General features: G+C 41.4%; 1 protein-coding gene across 1 annotated transcript in view; it reads right to left on the bottom strand.

The window, feature by feature from the left end:
- The window catches only part of LOC308223356 (L-threonine ammonia-lyase-like), a gene marked incomplete at both ends in the record, with an annotated part of 29,384 nt that extends 18,497 nt beyond the window's left edge, over positions 1-10,887 (bottom strand). The window contains 3 exons of the mRNA XM_080622185.1: positions 2,317-2,659; positions 5,882-5,908; positions 10,742-10,887. Of these exons, the coding sequence (XP_080478311.1) occupies positions 2,317-2,659; positions 5,882-5,908; positions 10,742-10,887 (516 nt within the window). The remainder of the gene's footprint in view (positions 1-2,316; positions 2,660-5,881; positions 5,909-10,741) is intronic.
- Positions 10,888-11,397: the final 510 nt, after the last annotated feature.

Consider the following 11,397-nt stretch of genomic DNA (forward strand, 5'->3'; position numbering starts at 1 on the left):
CAAATGAAAACAATTGCTCTTCATCAACCTGCTGATGCCCAGCCAGTCCCTGAGAAGCGGCCCAATGGCCAGCCTTCCCCCTAGTTTTGCTGCTGAGCCTGGTGCCATATGGTCTGGCATATCCCTTGAGTCAGTTGGGGTCAGCTGTCCCAGCTGTGTTCCCTCTCAGCTTCTTGTGCATCCCCAGCCTACTGCTGGTGGGGTAGGGTGAGAAGAGGAAAGGTCTTGACTTAGTGTGAGTACTGCTCAGTGGTAACAAAAACATCCCTGTGTTATCAACACTGTTTTCAGCACAAATCCAAAACATAGCCCATACTAGCTACTATGCAGAAAATTAACTTTACCCCAGCCAAAACTAGCATAAGAGGCAAAGCTGCCTGGGAACAAACAGTGTGAATTGACCAAAGAGATCTTAACTACTTGTGAGCAGGAGCGTAACCAGTTTACAGAAAATTTCATATTACATGGAAGCCTGCAGCAGCAAAAGATGGACTCAGTAATGCAGTCTCACCTTTCCTGCATTAGGATGTGTTGACTGATTAATTTTCAGAGTGGAAGCCACACCTTGGGAGCATGTAAATGGCTCAGGGGATGGGGCCAAGGTGCACTCTACTAGTTTTGAGCTGATCCATCTGAGATGAAGGTGTGAATGAGGTCTTTCAATGACCCACATGGCCAAGGCTCCCGCAGTCTCACACTGGCAGAGGTACAGAAGCAGTATCCTTTAACTGTTTGTCAGAAATGCATGATGCCATGAACTGCAGGGAAGGGATGATCCAGTCTATCGAAGGGTACAGAGCTAGCTAGTTCTGCTTTTTGAACTAAACTGTGACACTCCCACTCTCCCACCCATAGACCTACCTTTGTACAGCGAGATTAAATTCATCTAACAAATATGACCAGAGTTGTCTAATGCAGAGAGATGAAGTGTTCACTACTTGCAATATAAATGCAACTTTTCTTTTTCTGGGATAGTGTGTCAACAAAAGCAGAAGATTGACACTTCTGTCTAGAGCACTGTCTGTGCTCTTGAGCATGAGAGTTTTGGTGATGAACGATGCAACATGCAGCATTTGGTACACTCCCTCTGTTAGCCCCTCTGGCCACTCGTGCTGCATGTGTGCTTGCTCACTCCCACTGCTACCTTCCCGAGCAAGCCAATTTCTCCATTCTGAAAGGAAATCCAGGTACAGCCAGCAGAATGGTTTACTCCTGCGTCACTCGGAACATATATGAAATCTGTGAATGTAAAATGCATCCAGTTTCCCTCCCTGCACTCTGGCCAACACTACCCTGCAAGATTCTTGTGCCACCTTACAGCCCCAAACGGTCTTGTACCACGTCCTTTGTCACAAGACACACTTCTTCAGCAGTATGCTACAAAAAACAGCTACCCTTAGTTTGGGAACTCTAAGCTAAAAAAGAACCCCCAAAAGCAATTATGTTGCCCCTGAAGCAGCAGGCACTATCTGTGAACCAGGAGAACTGCTGCTCCTTGCAGACCCAACCACTTTGCTCCATGGGCTGTTAACTCCAAGCAGTGGTTCAGACACCAAGGTCCTTTCCCTGTGCAGGATAGAAAGACAATCCATAGGCAGTGAGGCTGGAGGATGCTCCAGGTCAGCATTGGGAGATCAATTTTGGGCTGCTGCTGTGAATTCCCATTTGGCAAAGACACTCTTCTCACCCAACACAGGAAAAAGATGTTAGCCATAGAGTGCCTACAGCAGCCTTCATGAAGAGCTTCTCTCAGTAGAAATACACAACAAATTAAATAGCCTGCCACTGTACTTCTCTTACAGCTTAGCAAATGCTTATATGTCTATGGGAATTCTATGTTTGTGCATGTGTATCATTTTGAAGACACGTGGCAGAACCATCTGGTTACAGAACATAGTCAGCCTTCCCCGGCTGGCCATGCTGGGAAGGAAAATCTGCACCTTCAACCTCTCCAAACATGAGGGCTGGTTCCAAACCAGACCTTCCCACCAGACTGCTTACCCAAACACTGACAGTCTCCATCTCCAGCTCAGGTTCCTTGTAGCAAGAGATTTTCACTGGGAGCATAATACCACAGTGCAGTAAGTCTGTGTCTAACAAGGTTTATCCTTTGTTTGCAGGTCACTGCAATCTTTGAGAATTTAGTTTAATGTTAACAGGTAAGAAGAAAATTATTATTGACAGTTAACAATAACTAATAAGAACATGAGTCATTGTACACAGATCTGCTGCAACTCACACATACCCTTCCTTCATTTCTGATTAACTTTTATAAAGAAAATAAAAGAAACATGCAAAGCCATAAAGACTCCCTACCATGCAGGGGGTTTTCTGAACACTGCACTGGATTTTGAAAGCTGCTGCACTAATATCTTCAAATCGAATCAGCTTGTTACAACTTGACAGGCTGGTCCTACTGCTTGACTGAGGGATGTAGGAATGACCATCCCTAAGTAACTCCTCGTTACGGCTCACGATCTTCATTTCCCAGGTCTTCACATCCCCGTTCAGGTAATCCTCCTCACCAAAATCCTTCAGTCTCTCAGGGTTGATAGAGGGTGGCTTCTGCCCAATAAGGCCATTTCTTATCGGCCCATCCTTACAACAGTGAAGATCACAAAGTGCTGGGGCATCTTGTTTCTTTATTTTATTGTCATCCCTACAAACAAATAAAAGAAACTTGTTAGGAAAGCTTGGATGATTAAAGGCTTGACACTTGGCATTTAAGAAGGATGCGCATCTCAGTTGCTGTTTGCAAGCCTGAAATGGGCAGACTGAATTATTGCTGTTATATTACCTATCATGTAGGTGGATGGAAGGCTACTGTAACTAGCCAGCTTTTAGAAGACCCTAAGGTAACCTGGCATGTGGACAAACTATGAAATTCTCATACCCAAGAAAAGAAGAAAGATCTAATCTGTGCAGTCAGGACAGCCAGCCAGACCTTCCTCAGTACTCAGTAGGCAATGATCCCAATTCAGTGCTTCCAGAAATTTTGGAATAACTGGAATTGTATTTGTTGTATGCAGCTCCATGTTTTTCAGAAAAGGCAAATAACTGCTGTAGACCATTTCTTTATGCTATTAATAGCAGTAACAAATGTCATTACATTGCACACAAGAGGTCTGCTTTTCTGCTCTTGCATACTTGCAGAGCATACTCTCGACAGTCAACAGCTGCCTCGTGATGGGAAGGAAGTTACTTTGATAAGGGATAACAATTATATCCTACTACAGAGCTAAAGAACTGGGTCTCCTGATCTGTGAGTTGGATAAAAATACCTGTAGGTAAGATGACACCATGATTCCACACACACCTTCTTTCACAAGAAACTTCAGAGAGTCAACACTGCTACAAAGATTTGACAGTTCTCCTATCTTCAATTGCCCTACTTTATGGTCCACAGTGTTCACAACTTTACTAGGCATAATACACTGTAGTGTAGGAGTTTGCAGCTGTACTACCAAATAAATGCAAAACTTCTGGCAATTTGCAGAGTAATGTGCGGAAGAAGGAGTATTAAGCATAAGTTCAGTGATTTGGAAAAGAGTTGATACCACCCCCAGTCTGTGGCTATGATTTCACAAAGGGTACAACCACCTCTACATGAAGGACTCAATCTATCTGGAAGACAGGGGTTTCTGAAAAATGTACATGTCACATTATGTCAGAGATCATACCATCATCTCCAACAAAAAATATTTACCATGAAAAAAATAATCTGGATTTAAATTATGCAGTTACCCATCAGCAGGGCTGGCTAAAGCTGATTTTACAGCAGCAATCAGCACTGTAATGTGCATTGTATTCTTTAAAAAAAATATCTAGAAACCTCTGCTTTTTGAGCAATTTGACCCACTTTTGGCAGTGTCATCCCTTTTATTTGTGGTCCTAATAATCTGTGCTAGTACCTCTGCTTCCTATTACACTTCCAATTGTTCCACTGAGGACATCATGTAACAATATGGAAAACATGAAAGGTTGTTTCTTGAATCAAGTAGTACACCAGTAGCATCAATCATCCTCTATCACCTCATAGAAGACAAAAAAGGAAAATTTTTATAGCAAGGTCTTCTCTCTTCAAAATTTATGAGATCAACGCTAATTTTCTAAGATAAAGTATTTACTCGTTTGTAACTTATTTATGCTGAAACTTGTGGTTTAAAATCTTTTCCCAATACCATGTCTTTAAGCTGATACACCCAAAACATCAGGCATTCTGTCTTCAAATTAAATAGCTTATCAATGTGTTTTATTCCATACTTTTCTGCATTTCTGTTCCTTTGGGGTTAGAGCGTGGGAACACTTCATAAAGATGTTAATATTCCAGTGTTTGCTTAACGCAAAGATGAGAATCAGATCAGATTGTTTCCCTTTCAACTTATTACAGCATAGCCCCTAGCATAAACAACAGCTATCATCATCTAAGAAGCCACATTGCTGTTAAGAGTTCATTTCCTACCTCCCCTCAAAAATAATCTTCCATATCACAGTAGCCCATAATCACTCCAAAAAGAACAATATATACATCTTATCTCTGAATATATTATCTAAAAATGCTTAGCAAGCACTAGCAATGAATGACATTTCTTACACAGAATGACATTACTTTAAACTGGGTTGAAAGCGTACACGTAGGGTAAAATATATAGCTAGATCAAAAAGTTGTGATTTTTATAAATTCATTCTTTTACCTTGTATCTGTTGCAATTAACTACAAAATTAATTAAAAAACCAAACAAACAAACAACAAAATCTCAAACAAACAAACAAAAAACCCAGCCAAAGATGACCACCAGAAGTCCACTGGTGAACCAGGATTCTCCTAGATAGTACAAACTGCAGTGTAACCCCTCACAACACTACTGCTATCGACTAGTTTTATCTGCAAACAGAAAGACCAAAATGAGATACGGATTTTTGGCCCTATTCTTAGATTTTTTTTTTTTCTTTTTTTTTTTTTTTTTTTGTCAGAACAAAGGTGGGAAATAAATCACATTCTCAGTCCTTAATCTTCACCACTGCTTTCATGAACAGTGAGTATCAGGATCCTGATGGAGACACCACCTTATGATCATTAGAATAAAATAACTCAAGCCAGCTGAAAAATATTCATTGGCTTTTCAAGCTTGAGATATGTTTAAAGACATCTGAAACATTACCATCTCAACATTTAATATGGAAACTATCATCCATTTGCATCTGAAAGCTCAAGCAGCTTCATTACCAAAGGAGTAGCATCATGCTATTGTATACGTATGCATTGCACGTATTTATTTCAGATGGCTTTTTAATTCCCCTTCTATGTACATATTTTTCATTAACATTAGCAAAAGACATTTTTCACTATTGAACCTGCCCAGATGTGCCACAGATGCACTGAGAGCTCTCAAACTCCTAAGGTAATCAGTGGGTTGAAGTATGATAATCCATCAGAAACAGGCAGCTAATAACCATGTTGGATCAGATGCATTTCCCTCCTCGACCACTGCTCATATGTTTGGTGTAGACCACCTTAGTATCAATTTCTTTTGCAGGAACAGCCAAAGAAAGCAGCAACGCATGCAAGTGCTCACAGAAAGACAGCACATGACTTCTCATGCACAGTAACAAAACATGACTCCTATTCTAGCAATCATGCCCACCACTCTGAGCCAATATAAATACAAAACTAAGCATTATAAAACATTGCTCCTTTCAAATGAATTGCTTTTCCTTTTTTAGAATTTGTCTAGGCAAGTTTTCATGAAAAAGTCTGTTTATTTCCAGCCATAAACCAAATATCCAACTGGCAAGCTTTGTTACATGCTTATAAATTATGACATTTTACCTTTAATGTGATTAGTAAAAGCAAACATGAAAATACACTTTATAAACCTACTTTTTCAAGAGCAGCTCCTCAGCATAACTGCAAAAAATAAGAGAGGATATTCATATGCAGGCATTCCATGAATAATTAAGGAACTGGAAAAAGTACCATTTGTTTAAGCAGATAGCTTTACATAGCTTGAAGTCTCAAAGCCAATGCAAAGAGAGTGTGTGCCGGAATGTACTCTTAGAATGATAAAAAGTAATGACTTAGAATCATAGAATCATAGAATAGTTAAGGTTGGAAAGGACCGTAAGATCATCTAGTTCCAACCCCCCTGCCATGGGCAGGGACATCCCACACTAAACCATGCCACCCAAGGCCTCATCCAACCTGGCCTTGAACACCACCAGGGATGGAGCATTCACAACCTCCCTGGGCAACCCATTCCAGTGCCTCACCACCCTCACAGTAAAGAATTTCTTCCTTAGATCCAATCTAAACTTCCCCTGTTTAAGTTTGAACCCGTTACCCCTTGTCCTGTCACTACAGTCCCTGATGAAGAGTCCCTCCCCAGCATCCTTGTAGGCCCCCTTCAGATACTGGAAGGCTGCTATGAGGTCTCCACGCAGCCTTCTCTTCTCCAGGCTGAACAGCCCCAACTTTCTCAGCCTGTCTCCATACGGGAGGTGCTCCAGTTCCCTGATCACCCTCGTGGCCCTCCTCTGAACTTGTTCCAACAGTTCCATGTCCTTTTTATGTTGAGGACACCAGAACTGCACACAATACTCCAAGTGAGGTCTCACGAGAGCAGAGTAGAGGGGCAGGATCACCTCCTTCGACCTGCTGGTCACGCTCCTTTTGATGCAGCCCAGGATACGGCTGGCTTTCTGGGCTGCGAGCACACACTGCCGGATCATGTTCATTTATTTACTAATTTTTCCGTTTTCCATTTTTTTCTTTATTTTTTATTCTTCTTTTAATATACTGATAATTTTCACCAGGGTTAAATAACACTGGGAAAAATACATTTGAAAAATAGTAATATCAATAAACTAATAAAGTAATAAACTCAACAAAAATAATTTTGGGACGATAAAATGCAGTAGTAGAGCATACTATGCCTAAAGATGACAACTGTTGCCTCCACTACAAGGAGAAAGAAATGCCAACACAGTTTTACTGCGATGATGGGACAATTACACGTCCCCATCAGATGAAGCACACACAGAATGCCTTCCTCAGGATCCATGAAACAGACTAAACAGATTAAACTGAGATACTGGATCTCTTCAGCTTCTGAAACCAAATGAGCAAAAAAACCCCAAAGTCACTGGTGCCCAGTAAATAGCAGGCTGGGAAGGATTAGTTGCTGTTTCTCCCAGTATAATTGTTAGGGGGAGGTCATATGAAAGCATCAGATAGAAAATTTAAAAGTTCCCTTCTTACAGAAAATAATTAGCTCACAGAACTCATTGCCATGGGATGCTATGAAGGACAATAGTACAAATGGCTTCCTAAAAAACTTGGGCAACTGTATGGAAGTAGGTCTAATAACAATCAATAAACACATTCAAGAAGCAACCTGTGATTACAAAAGCCCCTAAGCATCTATTTGGCAGACACCATGAAAACATATGAAAAAAAGCATCTCAGGTGGATCTCATGTTTTCTCCAAGTTCTTGTTACTGGCCACCACACTACAGAGAAGACATGGGAGTAGACTTCTTTGGTCTGCCATTTTGATTTGCAGACATACCCAATATCAGCATTTGGCCCATTTGGTAGCTTTTACACCTCTTACAAAATGAGTCACAACAACACATTTTGAGGGAGAAATGAAGTTGGAATTATGGATATACAAACCCATGTTACTGTGCTGCTTCAAGACAGAAATTCAAGTGCTACAAAAGGAAACAAAGAAATTGTAGTGCAAGACTGAAAACGTTTCTGTGTCATTTCTAGAGCAGTTTTTATCATCTGCATTCACAAAGGTACACACTCACCATGAAGAGGGACTGACAGTATGGCAAAAGTTCTGTAGAGTATTTTAGCATCCTTCTAGATCTACACTATGACAAGAATTTCAAACTCCAGTGTCCAACTTGGACTGATCAGTAACATGGTGAATACTGGCAAAGTGTTAAGCCCAAATGCTACTTCAAACCATCCCAATAAATTGGGGTAGCCTGTAATTAACTTATCAGCACACATACACATGTGTTCTCTATATGTGAATTTTTCCTTTCATTCTGTTTTAATGTGCTGGGTTTCTTAAGCTCAAACCCTATATGTTGCCATCATCTTCAAGCTTCCTGAACATCTTCATGGAGCACACTGAGCAACAGATATTGATAAGATACAGTTTTAGACATATTTGTCATCTGCTTTCTGGTTAAATGGAATCAGATCTTATGCCTGCAAATTTGGAATATTTGTTACAGAAAAAAGTGACCCCTTTAAAGCCACTTCTGCTCCATTCCTCAAAGTGTTGAGCAGAGATGGGTCATATACTGAGTGGGGAGTGGGAAGAGGGACGCAGGAGGAGCAGCCTGATGGAGGCAGCAGTCTGCCTGTCTTATGACTGAGATGCGACCAAGGCTGGGATCTCCTCTCAAGCGAGTGAGAAAGCGGTAATCCCAGGATATGACAGAGGGCCCTTTCCCTCATCTAAATCCCTCTTTTACCCTGAACCTCCCCAGCTCCATTAATACTTCTTATTCCATGTCTCCAGCCCTGTCTCCTCTGACCCTTCTGGATGCCTGAGCCTTCCACACCCCTATAATACTTTCCCCATTTGTTGCAATCCCCTTTCCCAGTAGCACCTAATTATTCCTGTTCCATCCCAACTCCTCTTGTACTTTTTCTGCCCTCCTCCCCAAACACATCCAAATGCTGCAATAACAGCAATTCTTAAAAGCATCTCAGCAGCTATATGAAAGATAGATGATATAAAAATTGAGGCTTGCTGACTTACAAATTGCAAGAAACATAATAGATATCATCTTCACTGCTAGTAATTCTAGGTTATTGCACTAGATAGTGTCTGAGTGTCCTCTGCAGCACTACAGGGTGACAAGTCCCCCAGGCATGAGAAAAGAACATCTTGGATCACTCTCACAATACAGCTAAAACAGATAAAGACAATACTGCACTCAAACATTATTTCCTCTAATTATTATTATTTTGTATAACACTAGCACTTAGAAACACACATTTGAGACTGCATCACTTCAACGGGTGGCAATTACAGGTGGAAATTTAAAATGCATCTCTGACATTTAAATATGCAAATCCTACACAAAGTCATTGTGTTCCTAAATCACAGGAATCTCCAACATCTTACCCTAAACACAAAGACAAATTCAGGAAATATTAGCTCAACTTTATTGATAAAAACTGGGCACAGACAGATCGAGCGACTTGCCTAAGACTTCTGCAGGAAGTTCATAGAAATGCTACTTATCAAAGTGTCTTTAAGAAAAAAGAGGTCAGACTTAGTTACTAGCCTGTATGACACAAAAGTTTGGAGATGTATGCACTGTGGCCATTCAGCCTAGATAGGTACATAATAACCAAGTCTCAAAATAGAGTAGATGTTTATAACTCTACTCACCATATACAGGTCTGACAAAACCATGTGATGCTACACCAGCCACAAATGTAAGGAAAGCTCAGGCTCATGCAGGGAACAATCAAGCTGCATTATCGCTTCTGATAAAATATCTCCTTATTTTCAGTAAGTCAGATTTACCAGAGTCTGAGCCTAGTACTATATTTGCCTTTATCTGTGGTCATAATCCACTGTCAGTCTTCTTCACACACTGTGGAAATGTCATTGCTTACTGCTGGCAATGGCAACTGTGTGTCAGCTGCTAAACAGATAACATGAGAAAGTAAATTGAATGCAGGAACTCAGAAGGTCACCCCTCTTGGCTACCTCTGCTTCAAAAGCATCCAGTGTCCCTCAAATACCCACCTCTGATTAGTCCTTACATTCACAGCTGTGTATGTCAACTGATCACTATCAAACATTGCACACAGTTTGGCAGTTAAAACTCTTCAAGTAATTAAACATTTTTTCCTCTTTAAGTTAAATGCATTCTGAGTTTAGAGATTCTGTGGTGATTAACACATCTCTATAATTCATTTGTAATAAAGAATAAATAGCATTACCCAGAGGAAAGAGTGGTCCTGAGATGAAAGGAATGGTTTAAGATTCTCAGTTTGCTGCAGAACACATTACATCATGCATGACTTTGGGCAAGTCATTTTTTCAAAGCAGAGCTGGGATTTTGTCTTGCCCTTTGGTGTTCCTGAGGGTTTATTAACAGCATTGAGTGCACTTATTACCAACATCTGCAACTATTGGCAGGATGCACAAAATGAGAATTGGCCCATGTTTATACCACATCTGGCAACACCAGGCTGTGATCTTGCAAGCAGTGTCCAGATAATAAAATTGGAGGAGAAAACAACCACAGAAAAGGTTAAAAGCAAGGTTGTGCAAACACAACTATACCATACACCACCCCACCCCCACCCCCCCCAACCTGATGCTATGCAAGGACACTAGACATCTGCTAAATTCCATCTGCACCATCCAAGCCTGAAAAGAGGAATTCAGGAAGACCATAAGCACCATAACAAAGACAACTGCAGAACACCTGTAATAGCAGGATATGATACAGGCTATCCCAAGATATATTTTGAGCAGTCCATTGGCTTGTCTAGGGTTATTTCTAATATCATACTAATGTAGAAATAAAAAAGCTGAATTCCATGGGTTTAAAGTAAGCAAATCTTCACTGCTTCTAGTGGATGACTCCAAAAGCAACTCAGACCCACAGAACCCTGGCAGATATTGCAAAATTGCAATTTTATTATTTTTTTTTTTTTTATAAAATAAGGGAAGGAAAAAGAAAGCATTACCTATACAGCACAGCGACTAAATAAACAACGAGGCGAAGCAAAACTCCAACTACGACACCATAAGGAGGCAGGAGGGGTCCAGGGATTGTCATGTCCGTGGGCCTCCCCGTGGGCCTCGCCCTGGGCGGACCCCGAGGGCTGACCATGACCGCTGAGGGGGAGAAAGGAGCACTCTAGCTCTAAGTCAGACAGCAATATTCTCCAACCTTTGCCAGAAAGGGTCGTACTCTTCATCTTCCCTGGAGCGGTCCCTGGGAGTTCTGTTTTTTAGCACCCTGGAGTAGAGAAACTGTGCTGCAAAATTCATTGTAATTCCTGGTGTGAAGCAAAGCTGGGAGGCTGCGGGCAGGGGAATTGCCTGTGAGCAGCGCCAGCCCTGCAATGCCCGGTGGGAAATAGTGGGCGGCAGCACTGTAAGAAGCTCTCCAGCCTGGCTGGGGGAGGGAAGTGCCTTCAAGAGAGGTGGCTGTTGCTATTTAAAGAGATTATTCCAGAGGCCAACCTGTCCTTGTCAATTTGAGTCAAGGCCTGGATTATACTTGGGTGACACTGTTAGCAGGACACTTGAAGCTTTAGTTACTTACTGCTTAGCTGTGGAGCATGATCTAGACCTGCTGTAGGGCCCACAATTGAATGGCATGCACTGGGGTAGGCAC

This window comes from Psittacula echo, assembly GCF_963264785.1.
Source record: "Psittacula echo genome assembly, chromosome: 6".
In the NCBI taxonomy this organism is placed as follows: Eukaryota; Metazoa; Chordata; class Aves; order Psittaciformes; family Psittacidae; genus Psittacula; species Psittacula echo.